Source organism: Cryptotermes secundus, unplaced genomic scaffold (genome assembly GCF_002891405.2).
Source record: "Cryptotermes secundus unplaced genomic scaffold, Csec_1.0 scaffold72, whole genome shotgun sequence".
In the NCBI taxonomy this organism is placed as follows: Eukaryota; Metazoa; Arthropoda; class Insecta; order Blattodea; family Kalotermitidae; genus Cryptotermes; species Cryptotermes secundus.
In genome coordinates this window covers 734,191-761,313 of record NW_019730103.1, presented here as the reverse complement: position 1 = coordinate 761,313, position 27,123 = coordinate 734,191, and the positions used below count along the sequence as shown (strand labels likewise).

The following is a 27,123-nucleotide window of genomic DNA, read 5'->3' as shown; positions in this document are numbered from 1 at the left end:
TGTATGTGCGCAGAAGGTATTGCCTTTGGAGTTGCATCAGAATACACGTGAACGAAGTTAAATTTATCTTGTGAAATAACAAAGCGAAAGTATTCGAAATTTAAAATGTTGTTAGCCGGTAGGATTATTGGTAAAAAAGCATTCGACTGTACAAGTTTTACATTTAATTTATCTGGTAAACAAGAATTCAGCACTTTACTTAAGAAGGTATGTACTAGCCTTTCATGATTCAGTTTAATCAATAGCGTGGTTTAGAATAGATTAATTTCACACGTATTTTTCATGAATATGAAAGAAGAAGAGAAGACATATTCAGATTTTGTGGTTATGGAGAAAAATTGTCAAATGTAGGCTCTTTGGCTTAATGGAATTTTCTAAATCTATGAGAACCGGCTTGTGCCTGAGTTCAGAGTTCACTCGACAGCGACGGAAGACCTTAACAAAGTTACATAATTTTACCTCCATATGCTTAATTTGAAAGCTTTGCTTTGGTTTTATGAACGAAATTTAAGTGACATTCGAATTTTGCAAATCCAGGTTAAGTGAACGTTGTTTTTGCCATTATGTTGTTTTTCGTATGCACAAATATCAGGCCTAAAGGGAATTGTTTAACCAAGGGTTGGATTTGAAGATACTCAGGATGATAAACATACACCATATTAAGAAGAAAATTAAATATTGCATGATCATAGCACCATCCTGAAATACAACGTGATCTTGGGCACTGATAATGGGTGTGATTTTTATAAAATAAATAAGTGGAAAAATACCTTATTTCAGCTACAAATAATCATGAATGGTTTTTTGTTCAGTATATTTTGTTCGTGGTGTACCGGTGTCACCTTGTAATACAGAAATGCAAGTTATTTACATATTTTTTTTCATTTAATTTCATTTTTATTATCATTCAACAATCCATACATACAGGTATTACAACCATTTGGATAGGGAAATTGTCATTTTACATCTAATTCTCATGTGTATCTTTACAGTATACACTGTAGCACCCTAATATAGGGGGTTTGTCATCTGAATAATATTATCTAGATCTACAGTCCATTTGCGGAGATGTGAGACAGCGTAAACAAAGCAAGCCCCGCGTCGCCACAGCTGACAGCAAGGAGTGGACAAAGCGCGCAGTTACTTCAGTGTACTCACTGCATTCGGACCTATGTTAACCTGCATTCAGATTGAAGATTGAACTTTGGACGCCCCTGCAATGGTACACCCATCACGTGATCGCTGCATGATTTCATTCAAAGAGCGAAGGAGATACCGCGTGCATTTGTTTACGAGGACTCTCTCGCCTCCGCGAATGGACTATAGTTACCATTAATTTCATTGTCTTTACACAAATACAACAAATTAATCAGCTACATATTACATTTACACACTTGATGAATCAAAAGACATAAATTTATCTACAGAATAAAAGGAATGTTTCAGCAAAAAAGATTTTATTTCCTTTTTAAATGAGTTAAAGTTTTCCCTTTGTTTTATTTGATTGGGGACCTTATTATACAAACTAATTCCCATATTTATCAAACTCCTCTTAAAAATAGCTGTATTACAGTGCTATACGTGAAAATTTAATTTTCTTCGTGTGTTATAATTATGAATGTCTTGTAGCCTTGTATTTTTTGATAAAGCATGTCACCTCCAATATATACAGAGAAGGCAATGTTAAAACATTGTAATCTTTAAAAATTTGTCTACCTGACGTGTGACTACTAATACCACTAATCACTCGAAGAACCCGCTTTTGCAATTTAAAAATGCTTTTACTTTCCCCATCCCCACCCCACAATAAGATACCATTTCTCATACATGACTCAAAATTCGAAAAATAAATAATTTTTATCATATATGGAGTCATTATTTCTTTTAATATTTTCACCATATAAATTACTTTGCATAGCTTTGCTTTTAGAAATTGAGCATGAGCGCACCATTTTAGGGTTTCTGTCATGTGAATTCCAAGAAATCTCAACTCTGACTGATATACTATTTCTGTATTATTAAAAACTATTTGTGGTCTTATCGGATCTCTCCGCTGTTTTGAATGAAATGACATGGCAGATGTCTTTTAATATTTATTACAAGTTTATTTTTTTGAAACCATATTTCTAATTCTTTCATAATGTTCATTATTTTATATTGAAGGTCAAGTTCATCTTTTCCAGTAATTAACAAATTGGTATCGTCTGCATATAAAACCAGCTTTGTTCCTTGAACATTTTCTGTAAGATCATTAATGTATAGTAAAAATAAAAGCGGCCCCAACACTGATCCCTGTGGTACACCATACTTCACTTTCCTACATGATGAATTATAACTGGTTTTGACACTGCCGTCAGTGTTTTTTATTTCTACATATTGGATTCTGTTTGACAGGTAAGACCTGAACCACATATTTGGCACGCCTCTTATGCCATATGAGTCTAGTTTCTCTAAAAGTATATTATGGTCTATTACATCATATGCCTTTGATAAATCAAAAAATAATCCTATGGCATATAGGCCGTTACCTAAGGCCTCCTCTGTACTTTCAATAAAAGACTGACTTGCTGTGTCAGTTGATTTATTCTTTCTGAAGCCATTTTGTGCCTCTGTTAATATATTATTTTGAATTAAAAAGGCATTAGCCTATTATACATCAGTTTTTCTAATATTTTGGAAAGTGTCGATAAAATGGATATCCGCCTGTAGTTTTTAATATCATGATTTTCCCCTTTTTTGTGCAGAGGTATCACTTTAGCTAATTTTAATCTATGTGGGAAGGTGCCTGAGCTTAAAGAGGCATTGTAAATATGAGCCACTGGGCTTTTTACATAATTTATACAATTATTAACAAGATATTCTGGTATCTTGTCATATCCTGCAGATAATGTACATTTTAGACTATTTGTTACACACTCCATGTTATATTCAGTGACTGGATGGAAAAATATGGTATTAGGGCAGCAGTTTATCCTTTGTTTCTGCTACTGTGTGTTTTTGTTATTGTTGTTGTTTTGACTTAAAAGGTCATCAACTATTTCAACAAAGAAATTATTTAACATATCTGCCACACTTCGCGGATCTGATATTATTTTTGTACCGCTAAACAGTTGGTTTTTCTCATCACCCTTGCATGACTTACCAACTTCATTTTTTATTAAATGCCACATAGCTTTCATTTTATTTTGAGACCTTGAAACATACTTATCATTTGCTATTTTTTTTGCTTCTTTCATAACACACTTATAATTTTTTTTTATATCAGGTGATATATTCCAGCATGTCCCTAGACAGATTATGCTGTTTTTTAGAACCATTTAACAGTCTCATCCTTTTACCAGAATTTCTTATGCCCTGGGTAATCCATTTGTTTTTCCTTGTCATTTTCATATGAACAGTCTTTTCTGAAAATGCTACATTATAATAATAAAGGATTGTGTCCATAAAATCATTAAAACTAGCACTTGCATCTGAGTTTGAAAAACTCTCCTCCCAAAGCTCCTTCTGCAATAAATAATTAAACTCCTGGATACCCTCTTTAGTGAACTGTCTTTTTCTGCTCATTTTAGGACCCCTCTCTCATCTATTTACATTAATCTTTAGTGTTTGTGCCAAGTGGTCTGAATAACCCAAGTCCAATACTGATGATTTACATTTCAAAACTTGCTTGTTTGTTACTATGACATCTATCTGTGTTATGGAATTCTTTGTGACCCTGGTTGGGGATGTAATTATGTTGGCCAAATTATACAACCAAAGCAAATTTTTTAGTTCTCGTACTCTTACACTGTCATCTAAGAAGTTTATGTTCCAGTCACCACATAAAATTAGTTTTTTCTTTTTCAACTGCACATTTTGGATTACAATTTCCAAATTTATTAGGAACATGTAGAAGTCACCATCTGGTGACCAATAAATACACACAACTATTTTGTCCTTCATCAGTTCTACTATGGACATTTCAAAATCTTTTTCCTTACCTAATTTATGGAAGTAGAATAGTTCTGTAGTTTGTACATACTCTTTTACATATATACATGAACCACCATGTTCATAACTAGTTCTGCTAAACTTACTTACTAGTTTAAAATGCTCAATATTTGTTAATTCTAACTGATCCTCCTTTAGTCAATGCTCAGTAAAACATAGTATATCAACATTTTTTAGGTCAGATTGTAATAAAACAGTTAGTTCCAGTATTTTATTTTTTAAGCTCCGCACATTATGGTAGAGGATTTGTATATTATCTGCCTTTATATGAGTCATGTTTTTATTTTGTTGTCTCCCACCCATAAAAAATCATCCCTTCTTTTAGAGGGTGGTTTTCGGAGTCTTCATGATGGCATAATTTTTGTCGTGTCTAAATTTTGATCCTGATTGAGATCCCAGCTAGAATCTTTAATGTCAGCCACCAGATGTGGACTGCCATTTTCTTGGGAAATCAGTGAAGTCAGGGTGTGATCAGTCTCATTTGGCTTTAAAACCCAAATACTCTCTTGCTTTCCTATCATGTCACAGTCTGTATTCAAGAGGAGCTGGGACTTCCTGTCCTGATCACTCCCATCAACAATCTCCACACAAGGGGTCAACTTATCGACTAAATTACTCTGCACATCACCCAGACCATTCCACTTTAACACAATTGGGACCGATTTGTTTATGCTAAACAGATCATTTATCACTGTTGCTACTCTTCTAGCAGTATGCTCTTTCCCTCGAGAGTTTAAATGCAATCCATGTCTTGTGAATAAGTTCTGAGCTGAGTCTACTGTTACTACAGAAAGATTTAAATAAACCTTTTTTAGTTTCTCAGGTTTTCTATAATCACTCGAACTTCATCATTTACATAGGAGTTTGGTGAAAGGTCATATCTGGGTGGGACATTTATCACAATAACATTTGTGTGATTAAGAGTACTTATTATCTGTTATTTTGTATGAAGNCCCAGAAGACAACTTTCTTCATTGTCATCGCCGTGAAAACCTCAAAACTTACACAAGAGTACTTATTATCTGTTATTTTGTATGAAGAGAGACATGCTACTAGGGAGGTAAAATTGTAACATGTTGAAGGCAAAATTGTTGAAGACTAGACATGATAGTAAATTCTAGTGTTTAAGTAAAGCACAAAGAAGCAACTTGAATGATCTTTTTTTCTGTGAACAGAACTAACCTACAGTCCTGGACTATGTCCATCGTCCTGTTTTTTATATAAAACAGTGTTTTGTAGACTGGATTCTGCCTCTGTCTCCATTTGGTACATACTCAGTTGAGTCCAATTGATAGTTCTAGCCCCTTTCCCCAGAGATTGTGTTTCTGGATGTTATCCATCATCCTGCTCTTTCATTTAAGACCTTTTGGAGACTGGGTTCTGGCTCTGTCTTCAGGTGGAACCTATAAAGTTTAAGTTTCTCTCATCATGAAGGAAAATCTTGCTAATAATGTTAAGTAAGTAAAGTAAAGGTATCCCTGTAACAGGCCGTTGAGGCTTATAGGGTTGTGAGATGTTGAGGTTACCACATTTTCTAGACAATCGGCTCATAGATGGTGGCAAGGTTGTCAGCCTTATGCACCAGCCACCCTTTACCCCTGGTACTCATTTCTGTTAGAGGCTGAGTCAACCCCAGAGCCATAGTGCGGCTGGAGGTAAGGATGTCAGATGTAATAATTTATTCCAGTAGGTTCAACAGATTGGTGTCTGCGATGCAGAATTGAAAGGCACGTGGAGAGAGTCCAGTGGCAGGTAATGGCAGTGTTACTGGATGTGTCCTGGGTGGGGGCACAGGAGAGTGAATCACGTGTTTTCATATAAATACAAAGTTCTGGTGCTGAGAAGATGAACATTAACTTGGCAATTCAGTGAAGCCTTGCCTTGCCTTGTTGTTCCTAGAGTTCTGACAATTGCGACAATGTACTGATAGATCAGTTTCCCTCAGCTGTGATAGTGGTGCGGCCAGTGGTTCATCTGTATAATTGTTCTCTGTCATCTGTGTCACTTATTTTTGAGCAGTCACTTTTGTCTCTTAAATTCTTGGTGATAAGTTGTGTAACTGTATCTTGAACTGTTTCTTTGTAGCAGTCATGCAGTTTTTTTGCATATTGGACACACAAAATCCAGTTCTTGGTAACTCTCAGTGACCATGTTAGTATCTCTGTGTGGACAGTCCAAAAGTGTTAATGAATTATGCAACTTCTCCCTTTAGTTTTTGTACCATAACAGTTTGATTGGGGTAAGGAGGAGGAGGGTAAGGAGGCAATCTGAGATCAAGGAAGGGACCAATGTCATTTGCTGTTTTATATAATGCAGCGTGAACTGATAACTCAGGTGTGCTTTTTGCAAGGTCACATGCAGTACAGTTCTTTTACAGCCATTCTTGAATGTCTTTTTTGCTAGACCCTGTGTTCGGAACTTTGTTTATATGTTGCTAGAGTCGTAGCGGGCACTGTTCATGGTTGTGATGCAGCATAGCACAATCTCCTAGATGATTAGAAATATGTTTATGAACATGTCTTTAAAACGGTTAAAACTGTTAACATTTGTCTAGGGGTGATAATTGGAGTGTCACATATGTGGACATGAACAGAAGATCACACCCTCAGAAAGGAAGCCTGTTTTTGCTGATCATATGTGGCACACAACAAGACTTCCTGGAGGAGCTTTCACCTCTTTCTTTCTTGATGAATCATGTCAAATATATTAATTTTTAATGGTTCTGGTCAACTCATCCTTCACCTAAACAGAATACAGGGCACAGAAAATGGGTTATGAATTGCCCAAAGGAACTTGGTTTGAGCAGCCATAATACACCTTTCCACAACCAACTGGTGCTCATTCTGTTTGACCGCAATGTTTTGTAAGTTGAGTAAATTGAGACTTCAGAACTGCTGTAGTATATCTGTCTCACTTCATGAGCAAATTTCTTTGAAGTGGGAAATTTTTCCTCAGCATAGAATCTGAAAGTAGTTCTACATAGAACATCTTTCTCAGAGTCCATGCTTTTGTAACCCACTTCTGCATTCTCTTTCCAGGAGACCTGAATATTGGAAATATTTTCTGTTGAACTGACATCTTTGTATGAATTTTTGATACAGCATGTACCCACCTGTATGCGAAACCTGAAGAGTCAGTTCCTGCTCTTTGGAGAAATGCGTTTCTTACTCCCATCATCTGATAACAATTTCTTAAAGATATGTATGTGTTGAAGATAATTTTCAGTTTAGTTGGCGCAAAATCACTCTTATTTTTTGAACAGTATCTGTTGCATCACTGTGCTGGGGTTTTCAGGTGTCATATTGAATACTGTTTACAAGAAAAAGTAATGAAACACAACAATTATTAGTCAGAACATAACCAAACATGGCACTGGTATTAAATGTATATCTTGGATTCAAATGGAAAGATGGAAACACAACAGCTGCACTCTTCAACTTATTCAAATCATGTGCATGCAAGTTCTTGGTCTCAAGTTGATTGTAGGCTGTAACAGAGTAGAAGATGTGTTTGTTAGGTCCCTAACAAGTAGAAGACTTTGGTCTATTTGTTTATGAAGTAATTATGGTTACATTAACTTTGGATCCAGTCATCATAAGAATACAAGGCTGGGACTCTGGATTTGAGCTGTGTTGATTGGTGTTAAGTATATTTTGAGAGTGCATGTGATACATTAATGTGCTCTGATACAGCTGAAGCACATGTATTCTGTAGTAGGCAGTGGTGGAGTGCGGGGTAGGACAGTCATCTGCCACTACCTGTGACATAGCTCTGACTCATATGTCTTTAAATTTTCTCTTCTGTAATTTGTCTGACCACTGATGCGAGAATAATGCTCTACAAATATCCATTAGACTTGGGTGTAGCTTTTCTTTTAATTGACATGTGAACATTTATGGAAAGTCTTAATTGCTGAATTTGCAGAATGTTTGGGATATGAATAGATTCTCTTGTTTTTTGAACGTGGGGTTTGATGTCTTAAGACAACTTGGCATTCAGTATGCAAAAGCAAGCATTCATAATGAAATGTTATTATATTTTTGAATGAGAAACCTGTATGAGAACAGACTTTTGATGTTGTAACATCATCAAGTGGTTGTAAATACTTTGTGGTGGTAGCACAAAGCAGAGCTTCTTGGTAGATTTAGCGTCACAAAGCCTCATCTTTTCAGTTGTGTGCAGTCATCATATACAACACAAATGTGAGAAGTGTTATCACATCATTGCCTTGCTTTCATTCCGCAGAAATAGAAACCTGAGTCGGTCATATATTAGAAGGACTAATGGCAGGTTAGAAAGTCTGTCAGTATGCGATTGGTGAGATTCTAGCTTTCTTTACAACAATCACTTTATTTCTGCCATTACACATTACTGATTACCCTTCTGTCAGATTGACACACTGAAAAAGTTCATAATGAAGGGGTTGATTAAAGCATTGTTCTTAAGAATGAAGTTGGTATAGCTGTTGTACATATTTATCATGTTTTCAGACATCATTACCAAGTGGTGTATCTGTGCTGAGTGATGTTTTTAGACCATTATATATATGTATATGTCTGTGGTTATATTTTCAGACAACTTCCCCAGCCTGCTCTGTGAACCAGCATAATGACATACAAACAAGGCACAAGTAAGTAGTTTAATAACAAATTATTTTTATAGCAGGGGTGCTAGTGAGTGGGGCTGTTTTGCAAGGGTTGTGGTCTGTGAATGATCATAAAGAGTTTGCAGTTAAACTGTCAAATATCTTCACTTATTTATATTAACTACATATATTTTTAAGTTTGATTTGTTTCATTCTGGTCTGTCACAATAACAATTACAAATTATAAATCACTCCGTCCAATGTGACCTGTAAGTTTTTTACTACATAAAAACTTAACACCCTTACATGTTTTGGTCTCTGTGGACCATCTTCAGAGGGTAAACATCACTACAAATAGGAAACCACTATCACATAATTTGTTTACACGCAAAGTACGTACACTTACATGTTACAGCACACAGTACACAGAATAGAACATTTCACAAACACAGCAGTTTCCTGGGAATGTAAGTTTTAAAAAAATTGTATAAAATTCTTTGATGCTAATTAAAAGTTTTTTAGATTGTCAGTAATTAAAATTCGTAAACCATGCAGGCTTGTGTTCATCCTCCCATCGTCTCCCTTATATGGGGCAGATATTGTGCCACCTGGCTATCTTGATGTGGAGGTTCTTTATATCATCCAGGGTTTGCTCATGGCTGCTGTGCTGTTTTCACTGTTCAGTGAAGTTACCAATGACTTGCCATCATTTTTCATGCTGTACCACATACTCTACACACCACTGTGCACATTTTACACTGCGATTGAACAGGATTGCCAGTATAACACCAATGACAACATGTGTTTCACTTAGCATACCACCTTGTTATAAGCAAAAACTCTTGATGCATACAAGATATGTACATGAAAGTGGAAACTTTTGAATCCATTGTGGGTGAGTGGAAATCTTAACATTCTTGAAAACACTACTGCAACTCACTGTATATATTACACCCAAAAATATAGTCACACTAGAGAATTTAAACTTCACTTTACACTCGACATTATTGTGACCAAAACAACATACATTATACCCACCACTCTGTCACCCAGAACTAAGATATGAATTCAAAAAAATAACTTCTTCAATGGGAACTAGAAATTCACTTTGCACCCTCTTCTTACAAGTACTTATACTAATGCAGAAAAAGAAAAATAATAATCATTCTGACTAATGACTTATATGTGTAATATTCAGAGGCTACATACCAAAACTGCACCCCGTTTTCTGTCATACCAAATATGCACTCATAAAATCTAATTCACTCTCTACCCATATAACCACTGAAACACATTTTGTGCAAATCACTGTACATTCTTCACACTAGATTATTAATAATAGTGCAAGAATGACCTCAAAGGTACACTGTGTTTCACTACATACCCACTATTCTTATATGCACTTACTGTCGTTAAATCAATAAATGTACGTTTTGGTGTATTCTTCCTTCACACATACTTCAGTTTCATGGTTCAGAGGGAAAAGACTTCGATTTCGTTGTGGAACAAAGGAAACACATGTTTGTAAAGTTTCGTGCACTCGCCATTACTCTGTCCAGGATAATACACACATTGAAGCCTACCATTTGTATTATCTCACTGAATCTTTTAAGATATACTTTCAGGCAGATAATTAATCAGAACTTTTACATATATCTATATAAACATACACACATAACACCGTCTTATTATTTATAAACACCTGTTCATACCAGGAAAGAAACGCACCTTGATTTTGTACACTGGATATGTAGGTCACAGTGACAGGGCAGCCAACCTCTTAACTTGACTGAAACAGAAACATTCCATTATCAGTTCGATTTCAGGACATTAATTTTTGACCCTATTTTTTACTCATTTTCGTGTATAATATTATTCAGCTTCCTATGCAGGAAGGGAAATTCGGGCGAAACAAATGCCAAGCAGTCAGTGATATGGTCGCGTATCTATCGACGAGAGAGAAGGGAACGATTTCACTGATAATAAAGATTTTTCGTCATAACGTTATGCCATTGGAGGGCAGCATAATACCATAATAAGTGATATTCAGTACTCATTTGTATGACCGTGGGGGATGCGCAAACTCGTGAGGTGGTAGCGACGTTTTCGACACAATCTAAGCTATCACGTAGCAATATAACCTCGGAATATAAGGGCATAGATTGATATTATGGGTAGAAAATGAGTGAACACGCTCAATTTCATACATTACATGATATTTCGATTTATATTCCGTGTTACGACAGACGTATATTACGTTCCATTAAATAGCAGCTCCGCAAATGACGTCACTGTTAGGCGTGCGCAGTGAACTACTGCGATCACGTAGGTATCTCAGGGGTAGCATTCGCTGATGTTAGGTTGGGTTAGGTTAGGTTAGGTTAGGTTAGGTTTGCGCAGTAGACTACTGCGCATCCATCTGTACCTTGGAGGGGGCGAAGCTCGGTAATTTACGCTAATGTTAGGTTTTGAGTGTAGATTATGACAGGTGTGCGCAAATGACTACTGCACAGTTGAGCACTGTTTGGCCGTCGGCAATATATTACCATTGAATATCTGATAGCGTATGAAACCTTTATATATTTATACGGGACATTTTGTATCTGTATTTTCTCACATGTTAAATCTTGCATATATTTTTCTGTTAAACTCTCTATGTAATCTATGAAACCTGGCATATATTACGATATTTATATTGGTCGTAAATTAATTTTTTCCGAAATATTGACATTTCAGAACGCCCTCAGGATATCCCAGATATCTTGATTGACTCTTATAATTTCCTATAGTTACCTAAATATTCTCTTTTCGAATGTTGCCAGTATTAACTTTATTATGTTTTTTTTTTCATATGTGTAGCATATAGATATACTTTATGTGAAATGTATCCACCCCACAATAATAGTGCTGAACTATTGGTTGGGGAAATTACTGATTACAATGTGAATCTAAGGAAATATTATTCGACACTCTTCTGAGCATTAAAACACAAGATGAACACATCACTATATATGTTATAGACTAATGTATAAAATACAATTACAAGATTAGCATCTGAAATAACTCGTGCTTTCTTGCACACAGTGTGATTCTGTAAGCACTTTAATAGATAGAAAGAAAATAATTCCCTGTTGCCGTATACTTCCTGCTCACACATGTAAGCCTGGAAAATTAGATGGCAAGAATGCAATATTTCTTTCATTTGCTATGTTTCGTGATGCATGACACTACTTGTTGAGGGGACGTAAATGTTTGATTCCTGAAGCTCACTTGGAAAATTATATGTCATATTCATATTCTTCAAATTATTGTGGTGCTTGTTTTGTAGGTCTGAAGGTGTCAAGGGAGCTGTTATCGGAATTGACCTTGGTACAACCAATTCTTGTGTAGCGGTGATGGAAGGAAAACAGGCCAAAGTAATAGAAAATGCCGAAGGATCGAGGACAACACCATCAGTAGTTGCATTTTTGAAAGGTCTGTGTTTTTATTTAAGGTATTTGATTGGTCTATTTTTTTTATTGCTAGTGGTGTGGGACTAAGTCCCTTGTACTGCAGTCATTTCTGGCCTATTGTACCAACCCCAGATGATACGTGAGGGTGACTGTGTAGCAATTGGTGGAATGAAAATTGGCAGGGGAAACCGAAGTACTCGGAGAAAACCTGTCCCAGCACCACTCTGTTCACCACAAATCCAACTTGACCAGACCCAGGATCGAACCCGGCCCGCCGCAGTGGGAAGCAAGCAACTAACCGCTTGAGCTATGGCACGGCGTTTTGATTAGCCTAAAATCAGACATTAATATCTGTAGATACTGGATTATCAAAGTTCATTCTGAAGATGTTAAATTTGTGTGAAGATTCCCATCTTCTGGGACACGAATAAGCCAAGAAAGAAATGAGCTTGAAGCACATAACAAGCCTTCAACCCTGAAGATGTAGGTGACATGTCAGTTGTCTTTCAGTTGACTATATGATGTGAGAACATCAAGCCCTGCTTAAGTTTATGATGGATCATTGTGTGCATTTGAAAAGTGTGTTTTAAGTACATTCTCTTTGTGGAGTCCTCTCTTTTCTTTATTATGTGTCAGTTGTAATGTGTTCTTTTTCATAATTTATGTATGGACTTCCATTTTTAGATGGAGAGAGGCTTGTTGGAATGCCAGCAAAACGCCAGGCAGTTACAAATTCTGCAAACACATTCTATGCAACAAAAAGATTGATAGGAAGAAGGTTCAATGATCCAGAAGTAAAAAAGGACATGTGAGTGATAATACTTTATAATTTATTTCACAGAAGATAATACAAAAGTGTAAATTTTTTTATTGTTTCCTTTTCTTCCTCCTCCAGTGTTTCCGCTTATATGTTGTCAGCTAACAATGAAACCTCTCCATCTGTTGTTTCCTTCTCAGAGCTTATTCTCTCTCTTCTGCCTTTCTTCCTTGTGACATTTCCTGTCCTCGTCTTGAACTGAGTCTTCTTTTGGTGCTTTTTCCTTTTATTTTCATGTTGAAAAGCATGTTTGGGAACCTGTCATTCTTTCATTAATAAATTGTGCCTGTACCATATTATTCAGTTGTCTTCTGAAGCATATGTCTAAGTTCTTGCAGTGTTCTTGTTTCTGTTATGCTGTCCTGATATCTTTGTTGTATATTTTAGGAAAACTTTGTCATACAAGATAGTCCAAGCGTCAAATGGAGATGCGTGGGTAGAAAGTACAGATAAGAAGATATATTCACCTAGTCAGATTGGTGCTTTTGTACTGATGAAAATGAAGGAAACAGCCGAAGCATACCTAAGTACACCCGTAAAAAATGCTGTAATTACTGTTCCAGCATACTTCAATGACTCCCAGAGACAGGTGTGTGCATTCTTAAGGTCTTTTTATGTGTGGCATTATGATTCTACATGGGGTTTGCATTTTTGTTTATTTTATTTTTCTTTCCTAGGCTACGAAAGATGCAGGTCAGATTGCAGGACTTAATGTTTTGCGTGTGATTAATGAACCTACTGCTGCAGCTTTAGCCTACGGCATGGATAAAACAGAAGATAAAGTGTGAGTACTTACTGTGAAAGAAAGGAACAGACAGGGAAACATTTTTTTTTTTTTGAGATTCCAATACTATTCGTGCCAGAAAGTGTGATTATGGGAGGGTGGGAGTTGGAAAATAATGGGATTGACCTCTATATAGAAAGGGAAAACAGTGCCAGAAAGACATTTTTTTTTAATTTCAAGTATATGAATTGACCTTGCCATTGTAGGCACTGAAGTGTCTGTATTTTTTAGACTGGTTTTCACATGTCTTTGAGAATGTGTAACTGCAAGGAGTAACATTATAATGAAGCTCATATGCACTACACTACATATGCTACCGCGTGCCCCCAGTGTTAGTTTTATAAAGTAAAGTAAAAGTAAAGCTACCCCTGTAACAGGCCGTGAAGGCCCATAGGGTTGTGAGATGTTGAGGGTCCCACATTATCTAGACAGTCGGCCCAAAGATGGTGGTAAGGTTGTCAGCCTTACACGCCGGCCTCGCTTTACTCCCCAGGAAAATTATTTAATTAATTCCTGGTACTCATTTCTGTTAGAGGCTGAGTGAACCCCAGGGCCATAGTGCTGCTGGAAGGATTAGGTGAATTAAAAAAAATCCAATGACCTCATCAGGACTTGAACCCGTGGCCTTCCAGCTTGTAGCATAGTACCCCAATATTAGCTTTATAGTAACATTAAAGTTTGGATGTATACAGTTATTACAAAACCGTAAAAGGCAAAAATTGGAACAAATGTTGAACATTTAAGGTTTTATAACTTAATTTGACAAACTGACCCATTTTAAGTATAATGTGGAAATATACAATTTCTCATAAAAGTTTGTGGCGCACACAATGCCATGTGGAAGCACACCAGTATTCTACAACACTAGTTGCACAACACCATTTTAGAGGGTATAAAATACATTTAGAAAAGCAAGTTCCGTTTTTTTAGTCCAGTTACTGTATTATGAATTGTAGTGAAAGTAGCATTTGAAGCAAGCAGTCTTCTGAGATGTAGCACCGTGTAGGTATGGTGTTAACCGACGTTTTGGAGGAATGTGTCGGTTAACACCACATCTACACGGTGTCACATCCGAGAAGACTGCTTTCTTCATAGTCACCGCTGTGAAACCCTCAAATCTTACAAAGTAACATTTGTTTAATGATTTTGCAAAGCGGCATGCCTGCTGTAACGTGAAGTTAACGTGAGAAGTTACAAATTCTCTGTACATAGGAGAGACATGGTTGTATTCTAGCTGTGATTTGATGTTATAGGAGTGTGTGTTCTTGGATTACAGTATTGCTGTTTATGACCTTGGTGGAGGCACATTTGATATTTCAATTTTAGAAATTCAGAAAGGAGTGTTTGAGGTCAAGTCAACGAATGGAGATACATTCCTTGGGGGTGAAGATTTCGATAATACTTTGGTTAACTTCCTTGTTGCTGAATTTAAGAAAGAAGTGAGTATGGAATTTAAGTGTGAAATATGTACAGGTATCCCTTAATTTTGAAAATTAATTCCTTTATTAAATCAGTTTGTAAGGGGAAAATTCATGAAGTGAAATTGAAGTTTCCATTACTTGACATGTAGTATATTTCAGTTAATATCATTCACCATTTCTTACCTTGTCAAAGCCTGTTTGCATTTTTGGAATCGCACCTACAGTAGGCAGCTTAATCAAAGATTCAAGCAGCGAAATAACTGATTTTAAATAAGATAAAACATTTCCTATGGGAATATGTGCTTCAGGATTGTTAAACCTGGAACTTACACATTGCAGCAAGGTATTGATGTAACCAAAGATCCAATGGCTATGCAACGTTTGAAGGAAGCTGCCGAGAAGGCCAAAATTGAACTTTCATCTTCACTTCAGACGGACATCAATTTGCCATACCTTACAATGGACTCTTCTGGACCAAAACATATGAATCTTAAAGTAAGTTCCCTAAATACAGTGGAATTCCATCATGAGAAAAATTGATGCCATAACAGATATTTGATATTGGTAGTTCTAGAATCTGAATATATGTATATAAAGAATGCCATCTTCCGTGATGTAGCAACATGTAGATATTGTGTTAACTGCTCGCTGCCATCTTCCTGGTATAAGAAATCCATGAACGATGAACCAGTGTGAGCAGGTGGCTCCAAAACGTCGGTTAACACAGTATCTACACTGTGCCACATCCCAGAAGACAGCATTCTTTGTAGTCAGTGCTGTGAAAACCTCAAATCTGAAAATATATAAATTGTTTACAAACTCCCTACTGAACAGACAAAATACATCGTAAGATGAGGCACTGGCAAAACAATTCATGTCAAAACTACTACACCAATACCATGGGCCTCAAAGCAATTTATTACATGTATACAAGTCTAGAACATACCGTTATGCTTGCAGGAATATAACAAAATTGCAACAACTGACTTAATGTTATGGAATATCACATTAAGAACTTTTAACCTTATTTTATGCCATAACTCTCATTTTTATAGTAAGTTTATAGTTAATTGTATTTTATAATGTAATAATTATCAAGTATCCAGCTTTACCATCACAATTGCAGTTCAGTAGTGTGTGTACATGGTAGTCGTGTGTTTGCCTGATCATGGCTTTAATAGCCGAAACATGTAGCTAAGTTAATTTTAGCCTAGACCATTGTATTCTTGTGTTGTGACGGACTCTAATAAAGAAGTGGAACTTTTTTTTTTCATCAGAGATTATGATTGCGGTGTCAGCTGAAACATAGGAGCCTCTAACAGCCGCCTTGTAATTAATGCATAATTACTGACAAAGGGTTTTACATGATAAAGTGGCAGGAATTCATAGTTTATATATGTGGAAGTTCAGTATTTGTTAAAAACGTTTGTTTCACAAAGGTTTGGAATAAGTGAGATATTTCATGTTTGAGTATGAATGGTAGTTTTTGAGAAATGTGTTGAGTTCAAAGAGTGCCTGTGTACAGAATGTAACTATGCATGTTGCCATGTAAGAAACTCGTAGCTACTTGCATTTGATATACTTTGTATTAGTGATCACATTCAGTTCAGGTAATGAATTTCATCATGGTTGGACACAAATGGAATCTCGTGGCTAAGATAACATGCACCAAGGTAATAAATGACTGCTGTCTGTTTGACTGTATTTGTAAACATGTCAGCTGGGACATGCATTTCAGGGTCACTGGTTCACAGTCCGTAATTGTGGGAGTGAGACTGTTATCATATTTGTATTGCATTAGCACATTATGACACAACTTCAGTAGCAAAAATAGGTAGCAGTGCTGAATGCTAAAATCTGCTTATGTCATCTTTATTTGCAGCTTACTCGCTCCAGGTTTGAAAACTTGGTTGGTGAACTGATCAAAAAGACAGTAGCTCCATGTCAGAAAGCACTCTCAGATGCTGAAGTTAGCAAGTCTGATATTGGGGAAGTTCTGCTTGTTGGAGGAATGACCAGGATGCCCAGAGTAAGTCTCAAATTCAATGAATGCTGCCTGTTGTGGTCATGGATAATATTATTTATGTAGCGTTATGACTTTTATGAAGTCCCAATGAGAGTAATACATACAAAAAATGACTGACCTCACCAATTGAACCTGTGATCTTCCAGCTTGTATCATTGTGCCTCAACCAACTATGCTACTGCGGGCCCCCAGCAACTATCTGACAGTAACAAGAATCTGGTCTGGGGCCTCGGTTGTGGCTTGATACCAAGACAGACTGGCCCACTGACCGTCGGCTGTAATGTAACTTTGAATTCGGCTTGAGTCAGCCAGTTGGTGTGAAGGCTCCTAGACCTGTCATAGAGTAAAATATGATGATGAGTCCTGTGGGACATGGGACCAAGAAGCTTTGTGTTGGGTAGGGCCAGCAGCGGGTTATCAGTTGGTCAGTCAGCAAGCTGAGGGTTGCAAGTGAGCAGTGTCAATTTGTGGTTGGCTGTGAGGAATCTGCATTGTTAGCAGTAGCTACCTAGCAATGACAAATGGCAACAGAAAAAAAACAGAAGAATGTACATGCTGTAGTTATAGTGATTTATAGAGTGTGTAAATTAGTGAGACTGTTATAACCATTTGTGGTTACAAGTTGTAAGCATCCATTAAATCAAATCATCAGTTCACACTTTGTGTCTTGTCACTAACGCATGACAAAAGCAGCCACCATAGTATAGGGGTAACGTTCCCACCTCATGGCTCAAGGTACGCGGGTTCAAACCCGGTGGAGGTCGTGGAATTTTTAAGGGTGAAAAATTCAGGGAACAAGTCCTCCGGGAGGGACTTTAAGCCGTGGGTCCTGTGTCGTAGATTTACGGCACGTAAAAGGTCCTCATGTCTCTAGGAGACCTCTGAGCAAAATTATGCCAAAAGTTTCCTGCCCATAGTAGTTTCCAATGCCTCCAGTAGATGGGGAAAGTATCGGGTACCGCTGCCATAAGAGGGCGAAACCTCGCTGGCAGAATGGGGCTGATAGCAAGCACCAGTACTGGTAGGGTATGGAGACAGTAGAAATTAAAAAGGGGACGCACAATAGATCAACTACTGGTCGCGGTGCATGGGGAAACCCACCCCCTCTAAGAATGAATGAATGAATGAATGAATGAACGAACACATGACAATATTTTTTAACCTTCCAGGTCCAGTCGACTGTCCAAGAAATCTTTGGCCGTCAGCCTAGTAGATCAGTAAATCCTGATGAGGCTGTGGCTGTTGGGGCAGCAGTTCAGGGAGGTGTTCTGGCAGGTGATGTCACAGACGTGTTGTTGCTAGATGTTACTCCACTATCTCTGGGTATTGAAACACTGGGAGGCGTGTTCACAAGACTTATCTCGAGGAACACCACAATACCTACAAAGAAAAGTCAGGTAAGTACAGCTTTCTTTTCATTTTATTTCTGTGTTCAGTGGGTTCTAGTCATCACAGCATGGCATGTCCTCAGCTTGTGGATGGACAGGGCCTTCGGATGTAGAGAGTAGTTGGAAAAGTATTGAAGGAGCAGTAGCATAGACCAAACAAGGTATAGTTCTCTACCATTGGAGACTCAGTTGTGCAGTGTTATATGTACAGAAACCATGGCACAAAATTGGTTGTCTTGACGCCTTTGTCATAACAGGTGGTTCCTAACCAGCTTCCACTGTTTTTCCATAACATGTTGTACCAGCTGTACTTACAGTTTGCTTTCAGAATTATTTATGGCTGGCAGTGTGTGAAGACCCCCGTTAACCCACTTTCTGCCCTGTCCTTGTGTAGGAGAAACTCTCTATTCCCAAACTGAACTGAGATCAGCCTACCGTTTTTGAGATTGAACTATCGAGGAATGCACATCGTGTAACATCCTCTGAATTTCCTCTTCTTTTTGCAATGTGTGATTTTTCTTGGTTAATTATATTCTCCTTATAGGGGTATTGTGCAATGGGGAGCCAGGGTAGCTTAGTCAGTCAGTGTAGTGACTGGCTATGGGCTGGACAACCAAGGGTTTGGAGTTTGGATTGCAGTAGAGGCAAGAATTTTCTCTTCCCATGTCATCCAGATGGGTTCTTGGGCCCATCCAGCCGCCTGTCCAATGGGTATGGGGGCTCTTTCCCTAGGGGTGATGTGGCTGAGGTGTGAAGCTGACCACTCACCAGCTACTAGTGCAGAGGTCAAGGAAATATACATCCGTTCCCTCATATGCCTTCGTAGTGTAGTGGTTAATTAGTTAAGCACAGGGATGACTTTATCATGCAGTATCTTCTCCTTGTCACAATTTTCCCCTTTCCTCTAAGCTTCCGCTGCTTTAGGTTGGACAGTGACATCACAGGATACAGCTATGCAGGTGCTTGTTTAAGATTTTACCCCCATCAAACATGTGCTTTGTTTTCGTCATTGGCAACTGCAGAATATTGAAAATTCTAATTGTGGCAACAAGGTGGAAGAATTTTAGACCTGAATATGAAGCTTGAAGTAATGCAGGGTCAGGTGAAAGTTTCTTGAGACAAATTTTTTAAAAATGTGTTTTAAGAGCTGCAGATATTGGCAGCTTAGATTTTTTGAAGCGATCTCTCTCCAGTTCTTTACAATGTTTCCGGCACTTCAGCTGTTGTTCGAAACAGCTTTTATATTCCTGAACAAGAATGTCTATCAATTTTTTCCACAGATCATTTTATGTCCTCAGCATCCAAGAAATGCTTTCCTTTCAATACACTCTTTGAGTTTTATAACAGCCAGACGTCAGCTGGAGCCAGGTCAGGAGAGCATGGTGGAAGGTCCATGGCAGAGATGCCTTCTCATGCTAAATAATTTGACACTCGAAACATTGTCAGGATGAATCAATGAGCAGTCTCTCCACAGTTCTCCTCACTTGTGCATCACGGCATCAGTAAGCCTTTTCGAACCTCATGTAGGATGTCTCATTAACAGTGGTCCCTTTGGGTACAAATTCAAAGTGGTTGATACCTCATATGTTAAGAAAGCAGTTCAACATTTTTTTTTATCTTGGGCTTTAACCTGTTGCTTCTTTGGCCTGGGGATTAACCATAAACTGTATCTAACATCTGTAATATTTCACTTGGCGATTTCTGCAGATTAATACAAAAATTCACTTTCACTCTCTCTTCCCTCATGCTCCGCATTTTCATGTCTGGACAAAGTTGACAACACAGTGTTCTAACGAGCTAGTGTTGAGCGAATGCTGAATGTAGCTTTTCCAAGCTTTCCATGTGAGCTCTGTTCTGTTGTACATCATTATGAAGGAAACAGGTTGTCAGAAATCAAATTAGCAAGGCCCTTGTAGCTTCCTTGCTATTGTGTGTGTTACTGAAGAAGAGAAAAAGTGGTGTATGCCAAACCCAAGCAAACTGATGTCCCACCCAATCAAGTACATATTGGTGAATGTTTTTGTAATCTGGTTTGTAACTTTGTGTCAATGAGATAAGCTTACGCTACCAGTTTAAGATTACTGGCACAAGAACTCCAGATGGTACAGGGCTATCCGCATCTATTATAAAGAGGAGTATGTTTATTTGGCCGGTCATGGTAGCTGAGCGGTCTAAGGCATGCACTGTCTTCGCTCGCTCGGAAGCCGAGATTATGGGTTCGAATCCCACTCAGGGCATGGATGTTTGTGTGCGTTTTTCTGTGTTTGTCTACAGGTAGAGGCCTTGTGACGAGCTGATCACTCGCCCAAGGAGTCCTACCGTATGTGTAAGATCTAGAAAAACCGAAGTGAACGGAGTTCGTGGAGGTAGGCCTAGGCCCCCTGGGGCTGTAGTGCCAAGGAAAAAAAATGTTTATTTGAGTGATGCAACATACGGAGTTCGTTTGATTAGGTTAGCAAATTAAATAGTTATGGGTTCATGTACAGTTTATGTGTCACTACCATGACATGTGTTTGACAGTTAATTATGATGGCTGTTTCACAACCATCTGTGATGTATGTAAGATCAGAAAGGTACATGTATCCCAGTTGTATTTAGAGCAACTCCTAACATAGTGTATGTACATTAATTATTGCTTCAGTTTGAACTGTTTTGTTTGTTACATCCTTTGCTCCAGTTCGATACTAGTTGACATGTCTACAAGTTGTGAATTATGGGCGAATATGGGTGGAACTTTTTGTTTATAAAGAATTGAATCTAGTTAGAAGCCACCACTACTACTACTACTACGACCATCACCCCCACCTGCCGCCGCCGCCACCACTACTGATGCTGCTACTGCTACTGCTACTGAACCTGTGTAATGAAAATTGTGTATTTTGTGTTAGGTCTTCTCTACAGCTGCTGATGGACAGACACAAGTGGAAATCAAGGTGCATCAGGGTGAACGTGAGATGGCTAGTGACAATAAACTTCTAGGACAGTTTACATTGGTGGGAATTCCCCCTGCACCAAGGGGTGTACCTCAGATTGAAGTGACATTTGATATTGATGCTAATGGAATTGTTCATGTTTCTGCTCGGGACAAGGGTACAGGGAAGGAACAGCAAAGTAAGTATACATAGATTTTCTGTAAGCAACTAATATAAATTGCATACTCTGTGACCCATCATGTGATGGTCAGACGTGAGCAGAGTGTTCTGTAAGTCAGTTGAATGGGGGAAGTCATATAAGTAACAGTGCAGTTCAACACTCCCGTCAAGTGAGGCACTAGTCTTGTATAACATGATAGTGCCACTCCCGTCAAGTGAGGCACTAGTGTTGTATAACATGATAGTGCGTTGTTGCACGTTTATTTTCAGTCTTGCTGTATTTGACTGCTGCACTTTTCTGTTTTACTTTCAAAGTATTAGTCAAATGCCGCACTTGTTAATGCATAAACAAAACCATTGGTATAATAAGAAATTAAATGAAAATGCTAAAAAAAATGAGGTTTTCAATGGAGTGATGCTAAGCTGCATATATTTGAGCCAGAGGGGATCATCTGAAAACCTTGTAAGCCGTTGAGTTGGTAATACAGCTTTTCAAAGGAAAATTGATGTATTGAGTGCTACACTGCAGTAGCACTTAGCTTAATAATAATTAAGAATCAGGTTGTTTATTTGAAATTCTTTGCGTCAAATGATCTGTGTAATGTACTCCTGAAATCTGGCCGTTGTATGGTGGGACTGTGTATATTGTATGTGAGGCACGATGGTGGACCTGGTGCATTCGGGAATGGCCAGGTCAAGTACGGTCCCAAACATGCCCTCATCTTCATACTTAGGTTGATGAATTCAGAGTGCAGTAGACTCAGTTAATCACAGTGAAAGAAGAGATAGTCGGAAGGCTGAAATACACAGTGTACATAATTATAATAATTTATTTGATATTCATACATGTTAAATGTAATAGATTATTGGGTATGTATTTATTGTCATTATGGATTTTGTTGGTGTCTGCAGAAGTTGCGGGTATTATTTTGCGTGTAGTGTAAAAGTCAGCAATAATACTGCCTCATGGGTTCTCTCTGAACCATTATTTCTCCCATATGCACTGCTCATGGAAGATGGTTCTTGAAGGGTCCAGTATTATCTACTGTTCATTCATTCATTCATTCAGTCCTGACATCCCATGCATGGTGAGTTCACATTCCAATATAGCTTGACAGAGCGGCGTTTGGGTTAGTGGTGTTACAACTGTGAGCTTGTATTCATGGTACTGCCAAGGTATGGTGTCAGTACTGTTGTGCAGAAAAACATTTGGTTGCTTTTGAGGGGCCACCTATTCATAGTAAATTGCAAGGCAGAGTAATTCATATCCAAGAATGAGAGGTTGTGGCCAGTGCACATAGATCATGAAAAGGGAAGGCAATGGCTGTGTCGAGAAAACCTGTAAGAAACTAGCGGAGATGACAGGAGTGTTGGAGAAGTCTGTTAGAAGAATATTTCAAAATTGACAACTGGAATGCTGTGCATCGCCTTTTGTTCTGACACCTCATGAGAGGAGACTTGTTATCATTTTTGAAATTTCATCATGTAGAGTTCAGTTAAGTGGTGTGTGGGTTTTACCAGATATTTGAACTGATATGGATATCTGTTTGGTGATTGTATTTTCTAGTTGTGATTCAGTCTTCTGGTGGTTTGAGCAAGGATGACATTGAAAACATGGTGCGAAATGCAGAAACATATGCGGCTCAGGATAAGGTAAAGAAGGAACGCGTGGAGGCAATAAATCAGGCTGAAGGTATCATCCATGATACAGAATCAAAGATGAATGAATTCAAAGATCAGCTTCCCCAAGAAGAGGTATTTATTCAGTTGCTTGTGTTATGTCCTGAGTGACAAATTTCCTCCGCCTGTTCCCAGTGCACATAATAATATAAACTATTGCTGTTCTTATCAATAAGTTACCTCCCTTTCCTCTGAATCGTAGTTAACTCTTTGGTAATATAACCTGGAGGTTGAGCACCCGTAAACTGAAAGCCTGCAGGCCACATCCAGTTGAATCTGGTCCACACCTTCATATCTTTCTTCCCTAAGATACATCTTCATATTAACTTCCCATATACTTAGCTTCCCAAATTACCATTATTTACCAAGAAGTTCCCCTTAATATTTATGCATGTGTTTTGTGTTCCATGTCAAAAAGCACTTTCAGGTGCCGAAACCAAGGAAGTTTGATATCAGGTCAGGATGCCCCTCAGGTAGTAGGAGAGAGTCTTATTTTATTTTTTAACACCCTTTGGTCTGGCAGTGTCCATTTTAATATGTCAATTGACTTTGGCTTGTGAGTTTTTCGTGAAGTGTGTGCAGGATTGGTATTTAAATTACAATCTTAGAAATGTCAGTATTACATGTGATCAAGTGAATCCAGCATGCTGTGATGTAATATATTTTTCGTCTCTGAATTTTTACATGTTGAGACGATTGCTGAGCATGTTGTGATCTCATTGTAATTCTGTTTATAGTAAGTCAGTGTTCCTAGTTTTCTAGTCTGTTCAAATAATCTGCAGTTTATATTATGTGGTATGTTTTATCTCTTCCCAGAACTACCCTTCACAAAACAGTGAAATTCCCAATGTTGTATTTTAGCGTCCTGTTGCACTGATTCTCATCCATGATATGTATGTAATGGCCGTCTTGTAGTGCACTCAGTTTAACATGTCGCTTCACTGCATGTTTCAGCAACATTGTGCCATCTTCAGGTGCTTTCTTCATCAACTATAATAGTTGATGAAGAATGTATATTTTAATAATTTTATGAAAGACACATGATGGCAAGCAATGCAATAGCTTATTAGCATAAATAATGAAATTCTTATTATAAGCTATACACATTATGTCTTGGTTCCACTGTGTTCCACTTAGTTCCACATGGTTTGAAAGTGCTTTGTTTACCAACTAGCAGTGCAGTTCAGCAAGCTTTGTATAGTAGGAAACAAATAAATGTGACATGTAACTCAATTGCGGTTGACTTGTTTTTACAGTGTGACAAATTACGAGAACAGATAGCACAGGTGCGGGATGTTGTGTCCAAGAAGGATGAGACAAGCCCCGAAGAAATCCGCAAGTTGACGAGTTCATTACAGCAGGCATCACTGAAGTTGTTTGAGATGGCATACAAAAAGGTAACAAAAATTTCATATAAGCTACATTAAGCATTCGACCAAATAGAATCAGAGTGATTAAGTCAAAGATGATGAGGTGGGCAGGGCATGTAGCATGAATGGAGGTGAAGAGGAATGCATATAGAATATTGGTGGGAAAGCCAAAAGGAAAGTGAGGGGGACAATATTAAAATGGATCTTAGAGAGAGAGAATGGGATGGAATGGATTGGATAGATCTGGCTCAGGATAGGGACCAGTGGAGGGCTCTTGTGAACATGGTAATGAACCTTTGGGTTCCATAAAATGCTGGGAAGTTCTTGAGTAGGTGCAGAATTGGCAGCTTCTCAAGAAGGACTCAGCTCCAGGAGCGATGACGACGATGATTAGTGACGTTGAGCATTTTCACAAACCATTCTGTAATACCCATTTTGTTCCATCATATGTACTGTACATGAAGCATTTGCATATGTAGGATGGTGTCCTTAGTATGCGAATATTTGCTAAGCCATTTCCCAGAGTTTATTCTATTGTAGAAACTCTTTCTCTGTTATATTTTATTTCTTCCTTTCCAGTGATATGATGACTGTAGAACGTTGAAGACATTATCGCTGTTCCCGAATGTGTTGTGGCATGCAGGCCCATTTGGGAACAGTGATAATGTCTTCAATGTTCTACAGTTTTTCAGACAAAAATTGTACTTCCATCTTCAGGGTAGAAGAATTTTCTTTGTCGAATAGGAAGGCAGGACATTACTCTGATATGACAGTTATAATCTACCACATTACATGACAGTAGATGCCAGAACACAGTTCACTGGCTATCACCACGAGAAGATCAAATCCCATATATATATCATTGCTTGTCATTGTGAGTTGAGTTTCATCAACTTTTTATTCCTTTGTTACAGATGGCAGCTGAACGAGATAGCAGTTCAGGAAGTAGCAGTGATTCTACAAGTCAGCAAGGTCAGGCGCATGAAGAGAAACAAGAACAGAAAAAGGAAGAGAAGAACTGAGGGATTGGTTTGTAGTGTGCAAATGTGTGAATGTTTATGGGTAAGTGCTGTAATGCGCCACAAGGATACAAAACAGTTACACTTTTTGAGACTATATTGAAGGTTTCCGATTGTAATTGTGCAACTGTTCAGTGGCAGAAGTTCACTCTTTTTCATGATTGACTTCAAGTGCTGTTTGCAGGTATCTTATTGTTCTGAGAACAAAATTGGCAGCAGTTGCAGGCTGTTATATCATGAAAAGAAATTGCATTCATAATTTAATAGTTTTCCTAAATTTGTTTTGTGTTAACCATAATGAGCTGTAAATGTCTGAAAGCCTAAAGGAGTCTCCCAATTACAAATACAGTCATAGACGTTTTCATTGTTTTGAGATAATCGAAGCAGATGCATTATTGCAGCATGTACAAAGTTGGAATGGTATATTGTCATTTCACTTAGAATGAATTGGATGAATGAATGTTGTTATGCAAGGCAGAATGTATAATCTGTTGTGATTATAAATATATGGATGAGAATTGGTATTCTGATGATATAGTGAGCTGCTCTTAGAGTCATCAGTTATTGTAGTAACAAGCTATCTTGAATATCCTGACTTTGTTACTTGTTTGGTTAAAAATGACCTGATGATAATCTCCTTTGTCTCTGTTTTACTTTATGTTATGTAATATTTCTAGATAATTAAAAAAAAGTAAATAAAAAATTAACAGTTTATTGAAACATCTGATATTTTTACTGTGCCTTCAAGATTGCTGCCATGTAAGTTGGCCCTTCCATTTGCATTCAGGATATATTTTATTCAAATCCTGCTCGGGGATAGGTATTGTACTGGCTTTTGTGTGAAGGGTCAGTAATTGTTAGTATACACACTATTTTATGATGTTTTTCTTTTTCATGTAAACATGGCTAAAAACTCTTTCAAACCATTTTTGTATGACAACGAATAAGGAATGTAGACTAAGAGGCAAGCCAGAAGGAAAGAGACCACTGGGAAGGCCAAGGCATAGGTGGGTGGACAATATTAAAATGCATCTTAGATAGATAGCATGGGATGGTATGGATTGATTTTATCTGGGTCAGGATAGGGACTAGTGGAGGGCTCTTGTGAACACAGTAATGAACCTTCAGGTTCCATAAAAGGCTGGAAAATTCTTGAGTGGCTGCACAATTGGCACCTTCTGAAGAAGGGCTCAGCTCCATGAGTAAGTTCAGTATCACTTCACCCATATCCTTTGGGTTGGATTTGAGTGAAGTTCTATTAAACTTGGTCCCCCACCCCCTTTCCAAAAAAATAACAGCGGAATAAGAACCTCTGCAGCTCTGGAGTACAAGAGATTAGGTTGCAAATTATTTATCTGGAGAAAGTTTCTCACCAGAGCCTGGAAAGTCATAACCTTTCTTTCACATGAAACACCTCTTTAACCAAAGGCACTGAACATTGTGAACTGTGACATACATGGAATACTTGTACTTAGGAAAGCTGAAGGTGGGGAAACTTG

General features: G+C 37.9%; 1 protein-coding gene across 1 annotated transcript; it reads left to right on the top strand.

The window, feature by feature from the left end:
* Positions 1-26,344, top strand: LOC111865987 (heat shock 70 kDa protein cognate 5). The gene is made up of 14 exons (XM_023854444.2): positions 1-207; positions 8,565-8,620; positions 11,904-12,049; positions 12,712-12,835; positions 13,232-13,433; positions 13,522-13,628; positions 14,905-15,067; positions 15,389-15,544; positions 16,932-17,078; positions 18,245-18,472; positions 21,352-21,574; positions 23,123-23,310; positions 24,492-24,632; positions 25,520-26,344. Exons 1-14 carry the CDS (start codon positions 106-108, stop codon positions 25,625-25,627), a joined length of 2,091 nt encoding a protein of 696 aa, XP_023710212.1. The 5' UTR covers positions 1-105; the 3' UTR covers positions 25,628-26,344.
* Positions 26,345-27,123: the final 779 nt, after the last annotated feature.

Excerpts from the sequence above, each read along its gene's own strand:
- LOC111865987 (XM_023854444.2), top strand. The coding sequence starts at position 106 with ATGTTGTTAGCCGGTAGGATTATTGGTAAAAAAGCATTCGACTGTACA. Across the intron at positions 208-8,564 it reads TCAGCACTTTACTTAAGAAG|ACAACTTCCCCAGCCTGCTC; the intron begins GTATGTACTAGC and ends TTATATTTTCAG. Across the intron at positions 17,079-18,244 it reads GAATGACCAGGATGCCCAGA|GTCCAGTCGACTGTCCAAGA; the intron begins GTAAGTCTCAAA and ends TTAACCTTCCAG.